A 17,909-nucleotide genomic window follows, 5' to 3' on the forward strand; every position below is an offset into this window, starting at 1 on the left:
TTAATTATAAAAATTATCATTTTTTTTGTTGTAAAAATATGTAAAACTATATTATTAGAAATATATATATATATTGAGACGATTAAATACAGAGTTACCTTATTAATCATAAATATATAGATGACTTAACAATGCAACAATTCTCGTGAATAAATAAAATAAATAATATTTTTTTATGAATATATTTTATAAGAATAAAACAAAAAATTTACATATTTGAATTATATAACAGTGAAATCTTTTTGTAGACTCTGTCTTTTTATTAACTTAATAATGCTTATCAAATAATTTTTTTTATGAAAATCTATAATAAATAACAAAGAGTTGTCATTACAACAGTTAGAATCCGAGGTAACTACAGTGTTATTGCCAGTAGCACTATAATAATTATGAAACCCACCAGTCAAAACATATTGTTCTACTCTTGATCTCATTTCGTCATTTATTTCCCTTTGTTCGTCGGAATAAAAGTTATTTTTTGACTTGTTTGTGTTTGTATTTGTTGTAAATATCAACCTAAACAATTTAGAGTCTTGCATATTATCGTCTGAACAATGGAAGTCATTAAACGAAAATATTTTTTGTACATTATCATTTTGAATATCAATAATGATCAACTTTTTTCTTGTTAAAATTAATATTACCGGTTTTTTGTTTTCATCAGTATCAAGTAAATGGGCATTTATCAAATATAAAATATCATCATGATTTTCAATAATATAATCCATAAGTTTCCATAAAAACCGATACTCTAAATCACATGAATTGTTTGTAGTAACTTTGACATTACGTTTTGGTAATGGCAGTGGATTCCAACCAGTACCTTGAAGTAATCCTTGGCCAGTAAGTGCGACAAGTTCTGCAGCACCACTGAGAGGTTTCGTTACAACTCCAACGAGCCCTAATCCAACTCCCGTAACAATGCCTCGAGTTGTCGAGTCACTGGACAAAAAATTTTGAAGTGGGTGATGAGCAAGACCAGCGACTGCTGCTAAAATACTTATTCCGAAGCTTGTGAGACCTTGATAAAAGCCCTGGGTCATTCCTTGAGGCTTTAGTCTTCTCGACTCTTCTTGTCGCTGCAAATGCTCGTTATCGAGAGTCAGACGGTCGAGATTTTTGGCAACACTGGAGGCTAATTTAGTCACTGAGTTAACTGTACCTGCAGTTACGTTTTTCATTAGACTTGCAGACCCATGAGTAATCCCCATAATAAATCCCCACGGGCCGTGAAGTAAACCTTGGAACGGTAGGGATATGAAATCTTTGAGACCTAGTCCTACTGCCTGAGCAAAACTTCCTGGGGAGCCAAGAATTTCCAACGAACCAACTACCCACCCTGCGCCGAAAATCGCCCCTGATAAATAATGCATAGTCAGGGCATTACCTAATCTGTAAGGTGTAGTAAAGAGATTACGTCTTTCAAAAATAGCAAAATGTAATGGGGAATGATCTAAAGCTATGTAAAGTCTCACAGATGTATGAACACTAACAAGAATTGAAATCGGCTCGATTATTAAATTTTGCAGTCTCAATGGCGAGCTTATTATTTTAGTGTCCACTATGACATTAGTAGGAATCCGAACGCCGACTAGTAATTTATCGTTCGAAGACTTTTTTCTTGTCAAATTTAAATTTTGAGAAGATGTAAAAATATAGGGTTGGATTATTGTTGAGAGATAGTCCAATAATTGAGAAATAAATTTATCTTCAATGTAAATATTTGTCGGTAATATTTTTATGTATACATTTTTATATGCATTTTTGTCATATATTTTGTCTAATGAAAGCTCGAAAGTAATCAAAGATTCATCTTTTAATTCAAATACAGTAGACTCAGGAGAGACAGATAAATCGACCATATTTTTGTTCACTGCTGCTGGTTTTTGGTTTATAAGAACAACTGGAAAATCATAGCCGCCGTTATTGAATAATTGATTGTCTAACTGTAAATCACCAATAAATGTTTTTAAATTGAGACATTTGATGTTTGATGTCATTAAAATAAATGTATTAGTCAAGTAAAGTGCAGCGACTTCGTTTAAAACTCCATCATCACCGTCTTGGGTGATTATAATATTAATTTTATGCAAATAAAGGGAACAAACGGTATCTGAATGGTCGTTTAAATTTACCGCAATTTTTTCTCGCGATGAACGTGTGCTTTCTACGTCTTCAGACTTTGAATTTGTACATTTAGTATTTTCTATCGACGATTGTAAACTTTTAACACTTGAATATTTTGAATCACTTGGTAATCTTGAGTCATACAATTTGTCTTTTTCACTTATCAGCCGACTTCTAATGTCACGAACTGACACCTCAATATTAGACTTCGGTTCGATGTTTATAAAAATAGAGTGACCCCAGCTTTCCACAATTATTTTAACGGGACCGTTATGGTCAAGACCAATAAATCGATCAAATTTCACTGGATACTCAACTGGAAACTCAATTATTTTAATCAAAACAGAATCATTTTTAAATTTATCAATAACTTTTTTTTTTAAATTGTCGGCACTTTGTTCAAGTGGAATACACAGCCATAGTTGAGCAAAAATTTCCTTATCAATTGAACTGTCAGGAATACAACTTCCAAATTTTTTAAGCGTATAGTGACAAGAATATCCTGGTCTCACATTGCAAGCCCAATTAAATGGTGGCGCGTCTAGCTCTAATGAATCTAAAGTTGGATTCGGATGCCCAGCCATTATCGTAAATGAACAAGAATTAGTGATTGTAAACTGTGGGAATTGATCCTCAATTATCGTAACGTAAACTACATCACGATCTTTTTGAGTCATGACGATTATCGGAATGGCTTTATTTCCATTACTGATTGAAACACAATTTCGTCCGAATGATTGGTCGAGTTTTATTGGACAAGACCAACTGTGAATGTCATTCAGTTCCTCTAACGTCAGTGAAATAAACGAATTAAAATTATTTCTGTCATAATTTTTAATTCCTAAATTGTGCCAGCTCTCAATAGGAAGTCCTATGCCATCGTTTTTAGATGCCGGTAAATTTAATTGGACTTCTGTTAGTCCAGTGGTGAAGTCAATATTTGAACAATTTTTCTCTACGTAAATGGAGGCTAATTTTAAAGAATGGCTGGTCAAGTTACAAACAACATGACTGCTCATTATTTTAATGACTCGTGTATTGTCTATCACATGGGAATTAATTATCAAGTTGATAGTTACAGATCCACAATCAATGAAAGTTTCAATATTTCCCTCTAATGGTATCAGCCCGTTAATCTGAGGTTTGATAAATCCGCGATTCGATTCTGAATTCGCAAACTGAAGTGGCGGTGACATAAATTTATCATTGAATAATTCAACCCCGATGTGAAATATTTCTAAAATTTTAGGGGGTGACGTCACACTATTACTTGGAATCGTACACATAAAATCAATTTCCGGCGATACTAAATTTATATTTCTACTGTAGACATTTAAAATAAAACACCAGGGACGTATTTCTACTAATAATGTACTGGAAATTAAACCCGCGTCTCTATAATTTATTTGGACATACGTTTGAGATTTAACGACAGAAACCCAGTTGTAATTTTCATCTACAGGCCAGAAATTTTTTTTTACACTTTTATTGTCCGACAGTTGGTTCAAAATGTCATCAATTTTTTCGTTCTCTGGACGTTTGAAAAAATTACGTTGATCAATTGAATTATACGAGATTGGAAAATTCAAATTCGTACTGACGTCTTCGCTGAATATCAGTTTTAATAAATGGTGATGTTCGAAGGTACCGGGGCAGTGAATTTGCTGTCTTTCACCACGACCACTTAAGATTGAAGATATCGATGAATTGAGCGTCGGTGTTTCGATGTTAATATCTACGGGATTTGGTAACCACGACTGTATTAAATACAGTGGACTTAAAATTACTAGTATTTTAATATCATTAAGTAAATTTTCACGAATGTTACGAACCCAAATGCTCAAGAATTGATTTTTGTTGTTGAAAGGTAATTTTACAAGCCACGGCTGGTCACATTTTGGATTTGCTTTCAATGGAATGTCCCCAGTCCAAGACGTAGAACTTGTCAGATTTATAAATCGTAGTCTCATAGTAACGTTACTTATATCGTTGATCAAGAAAGATTGCGGCTGATGATTTCTTAATAAAGTAAAGGTCGATTCCGACTTGAGAGTTTTATCAGCAGTTGTATTATACTGGACTAATTTCAATTCAAAATCGTCAGTCAATTCATTTTTTACAATTAATTGCCCAGTGAAAAAAATAATTTTTTGAGTCGAAGTAATAAATTTTATTTTGTAGTGAATTTTAACTTTATCTTTACTGTTAACGTTAATTTCAATTACGTTGTAATTACTGTTGTTATTTATTTTAAATAAATCACTCCAGACCCAAGTCTGATCTATTTTAATTGCGACGCGTAATTTTAAATTTGATTTTTGCCGCCATGAGTAAAAATAGCACTCGCGGGTTTGTAGAATAATATCATCAGTTGTTTTGTCTTGAGAAAACCTTATCGGTAAATTACAGTCATTAGCTAAAATAATTCTATTAAAAATACTGCAATTTTTACAACTTTCGTCATTTTTTAGGGTCGAATTCCATTGGTCTAATGACAGTATTAATGTATGAGCTATTTCCGGTCCAAGTCTTAATGTCATTTCGCTTATCGTTAATGAAAACTTGGTAGGATTTAATTTATTTAGCTGAGCTTTGAACTCAAGTGATTCAAGTACTTTGTGCATCATCATCGATTCGTAATCTATAATTTTGACACTTAAATTTCCAATAAAATTACTTATTACTCCGTCATTAATCCACTTATTGTATACCAAGCAATTGTTTTCTACTATAAAATCAGCGAAGCATTGATTCAAAGGCACAAAATTGTTCAGCTTAAATTTGTCAAGTGGAAATGGCAAGATATTGTAATTATGGTTGTAGAAATTATTAAAAAGTGATATTTTAATATAATTAATATTCAAAGTCACTTCTATGCTTGGAATATATGAAGAATTGAAATAAGAGTCGATTCTCAGACACCCGGCTAAGTCACGAGGTGTCATTGAGTTAATTTCTTCATCATTTGAACAAATAGTTGCTCTCCAGAGACAAGAAACGGCCCTCGACGGTGACTTATTCAGTAATGATGTCAAATTATCAGACTCTGACATATTAAATTTGATGAAACGTTGATAAGACATCAAGTTGTCATTCCAGTACTCAATTATACAATTTATTTGATCCAAATCAATGTCTAAGTCATCGATTATGTTCCACAGAATATTAGTCAGATTCAAACGAGTCAAAATCCGCGGCTGTGGATATTTCCAAGCCATTATTTTACGGGGGTAATTTGAAAAAATAACTTGGTAGGGCAGCGGAACTTGATCGTTTGTTCCATCAGCAAATTGAAAAGCGCCAGCTCTCAAGTCATCTTGATAATACTGCTCAGTTGATGATATTTGGGTAACTTCTTCTTCATTACTCTTCTCATCAGTGTATTCTTTTAAATAATTTTCAAACTCGCTCGATATTTTTTCAATAAATTTAACTTGTTCTGGACCCAGATCGATGTTTATTGAATCGCTGTAGCCTTGAAATCTTATCAACGGAGATTCATCTAAATCTTGCCATGACTCTAATATTATTTTCGCAACAAAATTACAAGATAATGGATTCAATAGAGCTTTCAAACATCCTTTTGTATTGGTAGTTATCACAAGTGAATTTAAATCCACAGATGCTTGAATTTTCCTTATTTTACTCAACAAAGTAATTGATAATTCCGATAAATTGCCAATTATTTCTCTAGCATAATCAATCATAACGGCTACGACTATTTGTTTAGTAGTGAAATTAACATCAATAATATCACTGTTATTTTTAATCATCAGATAATCATTCAAAAATGATGAGCTTTTAGATTTTTCTTCTTTTTTCCAATCAAACGCCCGAGTGAACTCATTATTCAAATTATTTATTTGATCAATAAGCGCCGTCGACACATTTATTTTAGTAGGCCGACCTACTTCCGCAGATATTTTGCAATATCCCGAGTTATTTTCCCATTTGACAACAAAAATAGACGGCGGTATTCCCGTAATGGAATGCGGATCTCCACTTTTCGTCTGTACTAATACATTTTTATAGCAATCAACATCCGGTAGAGTCGTGATCTTGGTGTCTTTTTCACTAAACAGTACTGATACATCAAAACAATTAATACGGACCACGCGATTGCGATTATTTCGAGAAATATAGACATTGGGCTGATAAATTGCGACGAAAGCCAACGGGATTTTAAAACTGCACTTGTCCGGATCTTCATCATCATTTTTATAAATAGCGATTGATAATTTTCCGCAGTTAATAACATTCTCATATGGTTCTGTGATCTCTGGATCTCTGGAATTTACATATATTTTTCCGTCAACACTTGAGGAACCAACGTCGACTCCTGAATCTTGGACTGATTCGCGATAAGATTCTTGAATTGATTCATTTCGAGTCTCCTGAACAGTAGGTAAAGTTGTCGGACAATAGTAAGTATTTATATTACACTTATCAGATGTTTTGTTGACATCAATTTCCAGTTGCTCTAGTTTAGAACAAAATATTGAGAACAATTTTATCTGGTCTAGATTAATAACCATTTTAATATCAGTGAGACAAGTGATTTCTATGGCGTTCCCACATACAATAATTTTTGACTTCAACACCATTGAAGGCGCTATTATACAGCACAAATCAAATCTATTTACCAATGGACACACTGTTGATTTATTGTCAATCAAAATATTTTCAAGTTTATTCCACTCCAACGCTGGGTTCTCGTTCATCGTAAACAGTAATGGCGTTTTCCGTTCCGTGGCTTTCACATGATAATTTATCCAGTTAGTACTTGAAATACTGATGCCATTTACTTTTATTTGGTATTGACGGTCCTCTAAAATCGAACTAGGAGTATTCAAAATATTTGATTGCGCAGCAAGTTCGTAAATGTCTGGTCGTAGGATCATACGGCAGATGGGATTATCGGCATGTGGGATTATGGAAATCCCATCGTTTGTTAATATAAATGTGTCGTACCGTTGATTGGAAGGAAAATCTATTGGAATTATCAATGTAACTCCTTTCAGGTCTAAGTATACGAGCGGGAACTTATGATTGTTAAAATTTTCGGCGCTAGATCTACTACTCTGTTTTGTAAAACGGAAGTTCAAAAATACTTTAAATTTTTGGATTAAATTAATCGGTAAAATTATCTCTAACATTTGTACCTCGATGACGATTTCAGTCACGTAGTTGGACATTGCGAAAGCATTGTCTTCGTTGAACAAACAATTTTTAGAAAATTTATTTTTAAATCTCATCCATTTGTGATAAACGTTATTTGATTTCGCTATTGTTAAAGTAAAGCTCAAAAAGTCTATTTCATTTAATTTTTTGTCTAAATTTTCACTTTTACTTGACATTATAAACCCCGTAAAGTCACCGAGCATCCAATTGCTGTCATCTTCATTAAATAATTTTCTGTAATGCAGGATTTTGGCACTTGTTATTTTATTTTTTAATTTCACATAAATCGGCTGCCAGTCTAATGACGTTATAATGTCTTCAAATTCAACGATAACTTTGTAATTGTAATTTTCACAGCTTGATTCTACGTCTTCATCTGTCAGTAACTCAATAATCATTTTTGTTATCGTCCATTGAATCCAGGCAGTGACACTGTCACCATTAATCGGCTCCAATTCTACGTCATTTTTTGAAGTTGCAGATGTTGACATCGTATCAGTTTCCATAAAAAATATTTGAGTTGGACTCAGTGGATTTTTCACAGAACAATTGAAATTATCGTTATAAAATTTGAAATTTGATTGATTATTTGTATTACACGGCGTAGTAAATAATTTATCAACTATTTTAAAATTTCTATTCAGTAAATCATCAATCAATTCCAATTGTTTGTTCGTTAATGAAAATAAAATTGGTGACGTATTTATGTAAATGCAAAATCCTAATGAACTTGAACTGTCGTGATTTTCATTGACATTAGACTTTAATGTGGAATCAATTGTTGTATTGAAGTAATCGATACTTAGAAAGTTGTTTACTTTTTTATTTATCAAAGTGAAACAGTGGAATCTGGTGAGATCTAGAGTCCAGGGAAAATTTTTTAACTTTACGTCATTTATTCTCAATATATTGCACGAAGTCATTTCTGAATGATAGCTGTCATTCCAACTCGCTGACTGTATATTCAATTTTGACGTATTTATGACAAATAATTTTAGCGCATCGTTTGAATTTAGCGCGCGTTCTTTGGCTTCTTCAATTCCATCGACTCCAAGACAGTTTATTGTCAGGGTTGGTTGATATATAGTACAGTTATCGATAGTTATATTGAATATTAAACGCCGCCACTTGGAATAATAATCTAAAATAACTCTTGTAAATAACGATGATTGAATTTTATAATTATTTGGTGTCATTTCTTTTTGGTTATCATTTTTATAGTTATCTTTAATCCAATTAAATGCATTAAATCGACACTCCCCCTCCGATAAACTGTGAACGTTTTCATGCAGGCTTGGAAATTTTTTTCTAGTGCTTGTGTCTGACGATGTCTCATCTACCCCATAATTGTCTAACAAAATCAGGGAATTATTTTTATCGTTAAAATTTGAATTATAGTCTAACCAATCGAATAAAAGAGGATCTAAAATAACGCGGGTTTTATTAAAATGAAATTTAATAATTAAATTATCGACTTCGTTGTCCCAATAACGTGGTAGTTGGGTAAATAAATATAATAAGTGGCTTGTATTTTTTTCACTCAGACTTTCCGGGCCTGACATAATAAACGCCTGCGTTATATCGTTTAATACAAAAATTTTAACAGACCCGACATTTATTTTAGTCAATACAAACATTAAAAACTGTGAGTTAAAATAATTTATTCGTTCGAGTGTTAACTCTAGGTAAACCTGATTTGTTTCATTACATGCCTCGTGAAAAAGAGATAAAAACATTGTAATATTTGTATTTATTTTTAAAAAAATAGACGTTAAAATAGTATAAATAATAAGAAATTTAACTTTCGTTGTAGTAATTGTTAAGTTGTCAATAAATAAATCAGTCGACGCTTGAATTACGTCACTATACTCACTCCAATATTGCGGATAAATTAAAGACTTGGCAGATAACTTACAACCGAATGGAGATATAAATATCATTTGATTATTTTCTGCCAGATGTAATTTACATTTTAAATTACATATATTTAGTTGATATGTTTTATAGCAGCTATCCAACATTTCCTTGGGGACTTTGATTTGTTTGCATGCACACAATACTACTCTTAATGGATAAATAGGCGATACTGTAGACAACTCGAGTTTGTCAATTTCAAATGCGAGCCGAGGATAATCTAGTGAGAACTTATAATTTTTCGCATTATTATCTGGATTATTTTTACGAATATCGTGATGATGATTCGCTAAAAATATTTCAACAGTTAATTGATTGACGACTAGTTCGACTTTTTCGGTCGCGACGTATTCATTTAATGCATCGAACTCTTCAATTGTTGTTGATGGAGATTCAATTAATGTATCATTATTTTTATCACTAAAACAAGACAGAAAATCCTTCTCAACTAAATCAGCGATAGCGGAGAGACGATGAATTATACCAGAGCATATCTTGACTGTTAAATTACCGATATAGTATCGAGTTACTTTGGTCTCTTTAAAATTGCAAAACTCAAAATTTCCGTTGAATCTAAACAATTCTTTCTTGGACATTTCTGCAGGTATTTCAATAAAATGAACAAAGTCGATCATCAGAGCTGGAGATTTGTCAGAATTGTTATTAAAAAATTTAGATAGTAAAGCTTTAGACATAATTTCTTTATAATTTTTGGCTAATCCATTGTTCTCGTTTGCATTGATATCAAAAAGTGAACTTTTATTGTAGTCTGATTGGAAGGATCCGGCAGTCAGATAGAATGTGGGCTCAAGGTTGTTTTTAACTTCTGCGAATCCACAGATACAGTTACCTTGTGGATAAAGTCCTATGTAACCGAGTTTAATTTGTACTGCTGTAAAATTAATATCATAAACTAAAACGGATGTGGACACTGCTGACAGTCGTAGTGAAATGCACGGTCGATATTTAACTTTCAAATTTTTTCGTGAATAAACTTCTTGACTAACTTCGATAACTTTAAAAGTAAAAATAGTTTCGTCCACATAAATTCCAAAATTAATTACTTGAATATTGTTATCTAACGATTTATTTAGAGACAAATCGTTATTCCAATCGGGAACTAATGATGTGACAGTCTGCCATGCCCATGAGCTCCAGCTGATATTGTTAGTTGGTCGAGCTACAACTGAAGTATTAGAACTTCCCGGAAATAAACTGTCATCACTAGATACAGAAATTTGATCGATTCCTTCGGAACTTCTCACAGACATACGATCTCTGGAGTTTAATTCAGATTGTAATGAATTAATTATCAATGTAACTAACCTCATGATCATCGGTAACTGATGTTCAGTCATACTAAATTCTATTTTTTTACAGTGAACGTCGAATCTTGTTATTGACTCACGTTCTGTTGAATCGGTTTTCTGTTTTTGATAATCAATTAGCCAGCGAATCGTCATCGAGCATCGATAAACAACTGGATCTTGATAAATTTCAATTTTACCGGAAGCATCCATGCGATCTAGGCAGAGAGTTAAATCTTCGATGGTTATTAATTTTCTTAATATCATGTCAGTTGTATAGATATCAGTAAATGATGGCTTCCATTCATTGTTCACAGTTTGTAATCCGAAAAATCTTATGTTGACACTGAGAACAATATCTTCTTCGACGAACTTCAGTATTAAGTTGTTACAATTTATTGTTATATTGTTCACGACTTTTGTAACGATAGTTTTTATGTAACTAGATGGCGTTTCTTCTCTGAAAAAATAATATGTGATAATTATTAACTTGATCAAAAATTTTGGGAAGAAATAAATTCTATCGGACAGAATGGAATTTCTTTTTATAGATATGGCAAAGTTGCACATAAAATTTTATTTACAAGGAGTCGAAGTGGGGAATCCCAGCGATTTCTTCGCATTGACAAAAATTTAGAAAAAAAATAAAGCACCTAAAATTATAGAAACTTTTTATATCGTGTTATGCCTTGGGAATTTTTTGGTATCTTCTTGAATAATAATGACACTCGAATTTTAATTTTAATAAAGTTTCACTTATTTATTGAGAAATAACACAGAGAACTTCATTTTAAATGTATTACAAATATAATGATGGTAAATTGATTTGAACGTCTTGCAACTATGATAATAATATTTCTAATTATAAAAACTAAGGAACGATACTTCTATTCTATTTAAATCAAAGTTGTTCTTAATTAATAATTCTGTAATTATTCTTAATTCTTTCGGTCCTTCTTTCTCACTAATTACCGACGGTCAGCGATTGCAGGTGATGCTACAACTGATATTATTACGCTCTGAGAAAAGTTGAACAATAAGTAGTCATGCGGCCGATAGCGATCGTAAGAACATCACTGTTAGCACTTTTGGAAATAACCGTGAAAATAATGTACGGAGGCATAACAATCGATTAGTAAGACATCAGTACACGAATTGCTAAATTGCTTTAGGAAAGTAATGACTACTTTTCCTAAAATTATAAAAAAAAGCAGGGATTCCCTCATAGCGCGACGTACGAAAGGTTTAAAATTTTGAACACTAATAAAATATCTAAAGATTTATAATTGCAAATTTTTAAAAATTCGTGAAGTTGATTAATTCCGATTTTTGAAAATCTAATTTTTATCAGATGTCAATGTTTTGGAAATCTAGGAAATTATTCAGATATTTTCAAAGGTGTGCGTGTGTGGATGTGAATAAAAATAAAATTATACGTACTGTAGAGTATCAAAATTAATTTTTTGTGGAAAATTATTATCGCTATTGACATCGGAATCATCTCTCATTTTCAAAATGCACTCAATAGTATTAATCGTAACAACTATTGGCTCTGACGCAATTTTAACCCATGGTACATGAATTGATAGCTCATGAATGTGACCACTGATAAATTTAAATGGTAATTTCAACTCGTCATTTAGAACACTCAGTTTTAGATCTAAATTTTGGAATGTTGCATCTCCACCCCACAGAGAAACCTTAGAAACATAAATATGCAATAAATTTACTAATTATTGAATGAGGTAAAAAAAAGATCCAGTAGCCGGTCACTGCATGTATTTTTAATAAAAATATTACATATATTTATACAAATAAAAGAAGTGATCTACTAGATTTTTTTATGTTATACAAAAATGTGAAATAAAAAAATTATAAATACCTGAGATTGTTCAGGTTTAAAATTCTTGACGAATTTTCCCACATAATTTAAAATTATGGGTGTAATGTATGATTCAATTTTAAACATTTTATATGATTTTTACGTCATTGAATATTATATTTTTATTATTTTGATATTGTAAGACTTCTTGACTGACTATTTACAATTTTATTTTCCTAAACTAAACTAAAGTATAGGTTAACTCCAATCAATTATTTATTTTGAACTAACAAAACATATGCGATCAACTTTAGTTCAAAACGTTTTTTTTTTCTTATTATTTTAATCATTTTCCCTTTAGTTTTTATTTATTTACATTACTTATGCAGCCAAAATTTTGATCCTGACAATATCCATCAATTAGTTCCTTGCTAACGCTATCAGTTTGCGTTTAAATCTTCCTTTGAGAGATATATATATATAGTACTCTTACACGTGATAGTAAATATTTATAATTGTTATTGTTTAAATATTCACTTGCGATGCACCTACCTGTCAAAACTTAAAAATTTAAAAACACATGACAGCCAACAAACATTTTCACGAGTGTGAATGTAGCTGACAGTTGGGAATTTTTTTTAAATTTTAGAAAAAATGAAAAAATATTTAAGTCAAGTAAAAGTGAAAAATTACGCGCTTAGAAAAACGCAAAATTCGTACGCGCATTTTTTAAAAATTTCATTTTTTAAATTTATTTATTTCAATTTTTTTTTGTCTCATGTCTGCTATATTCACACTCATGATGTAAATTTCCGTCAAATTGTACAGCAAGTTGTGTACAAATTGTCGTCAAAAACGGAAAAGTCCAAAGTTGACGGAAATTTGACGAAAAATTCAAGGAAACTTTTGATGATCCTGAAGTTAGCCGACGTCTGATAATTTTTGGATTTTTTTTTAGACGGTAAATTTAAAAAAAAAAAATATTTGAAAAAATTGCACCTGTAGTTTTTTAAATTTTCTACATGTGCGTATTTTTATTTTTTATTTTTTTTGTAAATGTTTTGTTTAAAAAAAATCCGAAAATTTTGAATTGTCTGCTAACTTCAAGATCATAACTTTTGCTAAAGCAAACTGTGCTATTAGAGTATTCGCCTGGTGTAATTAGTCTGTAATTGTGTAAAATACTAGGTTAATTACTCGTTGTTTTACACTTAGCATTGAAAGAATATTATGCGGTAAAATTTTTTAATGCCAACGTTAAAATGATCATATATTACTAAAAAAGTAAAGTATGGTTAGAACAGATTCAGATCCTGCTCTTTTTTTAAGCTATTGGTAGAAGTATAGAAAAATCATACGAATCATATGTACATATATATTTACATAAAACAAAGCTACAGTGATTTCAGACCGTGTTTGTATTATTTGTCTAGATTTTAGACATTAAATTATTGTAAAAAATTGTCTGTATATTTATTAAGTCATACGTAATGGAAGCGTCAGCAGGTAATAAAAATATATTGATGTCATATATTTCTGTTTACCAGATTTAATTTTTTTTACACCGGTTTTTAATCTTTCAACTGTAAGTCAGCTGACTACTGTCAAAAATTATTTTATTTTTCAAGTATGGAGAATTTGAAATACTGTCATTGATACTTATTGATTTGATCGCTGAAATTTCGGTATATGTCGTTAGAACTTTTACAACATACTGGTGATAAAAAAATGATTACTCTAGACCAGATCCTTCATTAAAATTTCTTAACTGAATCCTTCCTCAGATCTATTCCTTAAGGACGGCCGGTACTAACCGTATTTTTAAATTTTCTTTTTCTAATTTCGTCTTGAATAAGCTTGGGATTCAGTTGATATTAATTTGATTAAAAAATATATTTGATGCTTTTCCCCAGAAGCTATAAAAGTTGCTGTCATAACAATCACTTAATAAATTAAAAAAAAAAATAAATTACAAAATTTTTTACTTATTGTCATTAGTAGGGACAAGATTTTTGCCTTAACTTCGAAATTAATGGTTCATTGTTTAATATTATGGCGAAAATATTGGTCTTATAAAAAAAATTTTCAAGCAAAAGTTGTGGGAAATTTTATTTTCTAGAGAAAATGTCTCTTATGATTTTTTTATACGACCAATATTTTCATCGTAATTCAAAAATTGAGATTTACAATGAATTATTCAAATTTTTGTTAAATATGAAAATTTTTATTTTGAAATTACGGTAAAAATATTGGTCGTATAAAAAAATCATAAGAGACATTTTCTATAGAAAATAAAATTTCCTACAACTTTTATATGAAAAATTTTTTTATACTGCCAATATTTCCACTGTAAATCCAAAATTTGACACCATTAATTATTAATTGTTACTTTTCAATATAAGCAAAAATCCTGGTCCTAGTCATTAGATTCATTTTTTGTAAAGTGAAAGCTTTTTCCGAATGATAAAAAATTTTACGAATTTTTGTGTTTTTAGTTATATCTTGCCATTGACTACGGTATAAAATTCAACATATATTAATTTTAATATCTATTTTATTTACGATTACAGAAAGTCACTCTAAAGAAACTAATGATGAAACGAAAAAGGATGAACAAGCATCTAACTCTTCATCAGATAAAGATGACATTTCTGGAGTAGAAAAGGTATCGCAATATTTAATGTCCAAATTGAAAATTAGCGATAGTGACGAAAAAATGGGTATAAAACCAAATAAAAAGATTTTGAAGGAGTTAAGTATCCAAGGGATTGTAGATTTCATTAAAGAAAATAATTGCCGTAATATAATAACGATGGCTGGTGCTGGTATATCAACTTGTAAGTATTTTCCTTTGTACACCTCTTATTTTCGTTACGGGTGGGCCGTATCTAACGAAATTTCGGAATTTGGATTTCTAATTACGTTGTAAATATATGTGGGCCTCGAATGATGAGAATCTTCCGATGTTCATCTTCTGCTTTTGGTCGGAAGCCAAAAAATTGCTGTAACGATAGGGTAGAGGTACCGTTTTTGGCCACCTTAGGCACTGTTTAGAAAATCTCATAGAATCCATTAGATTCTCATAAATTCCCATAGAAATTTTATAAGAATGAATGAGTTCTATGAGAAGTGATATAGTTAAGTATAGGGCCTTATACATGCTATAAGAATCTATCTGATTTTTTAAGCAGGAGGGCCACTTTGGACACAAAAATTCAAATATCAAAATTTGTAAAATGTGCAATGATATAATTAATTTTTTATATGTGTTCAAAAATACTTTAATCCCACTATTGCCATAGAAACTTTTCAAATTCTTGTTGGTTAATTAAAATAAAACATTAAATGTCCAAAAATGGAACAGTGGCAACAAATGGTACTTCTACCCTAATTAATTAATAAATTAATAGAAATATATAAACCTAAAATTCGAGAATTCGTTGGGCACGATCCAGCCTTTATTAAATAAAGTTAATGAATAAATTACCGAGTTGAGAAAAATTAAGAGATTACCAGACTATTATAAAAACTGTTATCACTGGAAAGATGAATAATAACCATATCACTTCTTCTAGCTGCGGGAATACCTGATTTTCGTTCGCCATCTAGTGGATTGTATTATAACTTGCAAAAATATAATCTTCCGTACCCTCAGGCAATTTTTGAAATCGACTTTTTCAAGTCTAATCCTGAACCATTTTTTGTATTGGCAAAAGAATTATTTCCAGAAAAATTAAAACCTACGTTAAGTCACTTCTTTATTAAGTTATTATCGGATAAAGGAATGTTACTGCGACATTACACACAAAATATCGATACTTTAGAAAGGATTTCTGGGCTGCCTCCTGAAAAGTTGGTTGAAGCTCACGGAACATTTCATTCTTCACGATGTCTTGAATGCCGTACTGTTTACGATCTTTCTTGGATGAAAAGTAATTTAAAAAATAATAATAATAATAAGTTTATAATTTTATAACAAATAAAATTAACGATTTCAGAGAAAGTCAACGAAGAAACAATACCGAAATGTGAAAAATGTTTAACAGGTGTTGTTAAACCAGACATTATTTTCTTTGGTGAAATGTTACCCCAGCGTTTTTATCAATCAATTGAACACGATTTTCCTAAAGCCGATTTACTTATTATTATGGGCTCAAGTTTAGTTGTACAACCATTCGCGTCTTTAATTGATAAGTAAGTGAAGCCCACGGTGTTACTAGTTATCAATATTTCTGTAGTTATCTACATAAAAATAGTAAATTATAGTTGAAATTTTGATCATAAATAAATTTTCTATTTATGTTTTTTTAGAGTAAAATCAACATGTCCACGTTTACTTATTAACAAAGAAAAAGTTAGTGTACAAGATAGACTATCACGGTTTTTTGGTCTAAGTCATGGGTTTGTTTTTGAACCTAAAAATTCCGAGGTTGCCCGAGATGTTGCTTGGATTGGAGATTGTGATAAGGGGTGTAAATTACTAGCAGATAAACTTGGCTGGACTGTAAGTATAATTCGGTATTTGATTATATTTTACTTTTTTTTTTCTTTATTAATTTTATTTTTACATTTTAGGAGGAATTAGAAAAAATTATGCAAAGTGATTTTCAACGACCAAGTGCTGAAAAATCAGAAACATCAGAATGAAATTATGAGAAATCATTGTGTGAGAAATTGTATGTTTAATAGATGTATATATTTATCTTATTACAAATCATCATAATTTTTATTTCTATCGGGTTCAAGTTCCTTAAAGATGGCCCTTCTTTTGGTTTAAATATAAGGCCCCTTGGCCGTTAAATGTAAAGGGGATCGGGTGGTCTAAGACGAAGGTCAATTTGCAAAGAAAGCAGTAAGTATGAAACTTTGTAGGAACATGTTTTCGTTTGTCCGGTGACTCTTTCTTGAGACCCATGCGACTACTTATTTATTTATTTATTTCGAATCGAATAAACACCGATCGGCTATATACATACAAAGTTTTTATTACAAGATTAAAAGATTAAATGATTAGATAGCATCATTTTATGCATGTACTTAATAACTATAAAGAAAATTATTGCACAGACTAATACAGATCAATAGAGTAGTAACAAGTTTTTTACATTAGATGTAAAGGAGAAGAGTGAACCACTAAAGTAATCTAACTCAGTGCAATGATTATTAACTAGATTCGCAATCCTGTTTATTGGTCCATAACATACGTAGTTTTTTGTTGTCTTTATTGAATACAGCAGCCTTCGGGATCTTAGATCTGGTCTTAAGCAGATGAAACTGAATTGTTCCAAGATTTCAGGGGCATATATATTCATTGATTGTTTTGTAAAAATGGGTTAAGTCAGCACTAATTATATATAATTATTTATTAATTGATTAAATCTGGACATAGCATTCTGTTGAAGTTGCCGCCTATAATATCCGGAACTTTGACCGAAGTACCTCTAAAAATAATAATTAAGAAAAAACTTGGAAACAGGAAAGGATTAAAAAACTTCGTAAACATACTGATTTTTTTTTTAATTTATCTTTTAATAAAAAACAGATCTAAAAACTTTTAA

The 17,909-nt window shown here is 30.9% G+C and overlaps 2 protein-coding genes across 2 annotated transcripts; one reads left to right on the top strand and one right to left on the bottom strand.

The window, feature by feature from the left end:
• Positions 1 to 67: 67 nt before the first annotated feature.
• Positions 68 to 12,924, bottom strand: LOC130677189 (intermembrane lipid transfer protein VPS13B). Its single transcript, XM_057483836.1, has 3 exons — positions 12,412 to 12,924; positions 11,970 to 12,229; positions 68 to 10,989 (listed from the first exon to the last, which is right to left on the bottom strand). Exons 1-3 carry the CDS (start codon positions 12,496 to 12,498, stop codon positions 222 to 224), a joined length of 11,115 nt encoding a protein of 3,704 aa, XP_057339819.1. The 5' UTR covers positions 12,499 to 12,924; the 3' UTR covers positions 68 to 221.
• Positions 12,925 to 13,588: 664 nt separating this feature from the next.
• On the top strand, positions 13,589 to 17,869 carry LOC130677209 (NAD-dependent protein deacetylase sirtuin-2). The gene is made up of 6 exons (XM_057483881.1): positions 13,589 to 13,857; positions 14,922 to 15,188; positions 15,927 to 16,283; positions 16,350 to 16,545; positions 16,663 to 16,855; positions 16,927 to 17,869. The coding sequence occupies exons 1-6, from the start codon at positions 13,842 to 13,844 to the stop codon at positions 16,996 to 16,998; spliced, it is 1,101 nt and encodes a 366-aa protein (XP_057339864.1). The 5' UTR covers positions 13,589 to 13,841; the 3' UTR covers positions 16,999 to 17,869.
• Positions 17,870 to 17,909: the final 40 nt, after the last annotated feature.

This window comes from Microplitis mediator, chromosome 11 (genome assembly GCF_029852145.1).
Source record: "Microplitis mediator isolate UGA2020A chromosome 11, iyMicMedi2.1, whole genome shotgun sequence".
NCBI lineage: Eukaryota > Metazoa > Arthropoda > Insecta > Hymenoptera > Braconidae > Microplitis > Microplitis mediator.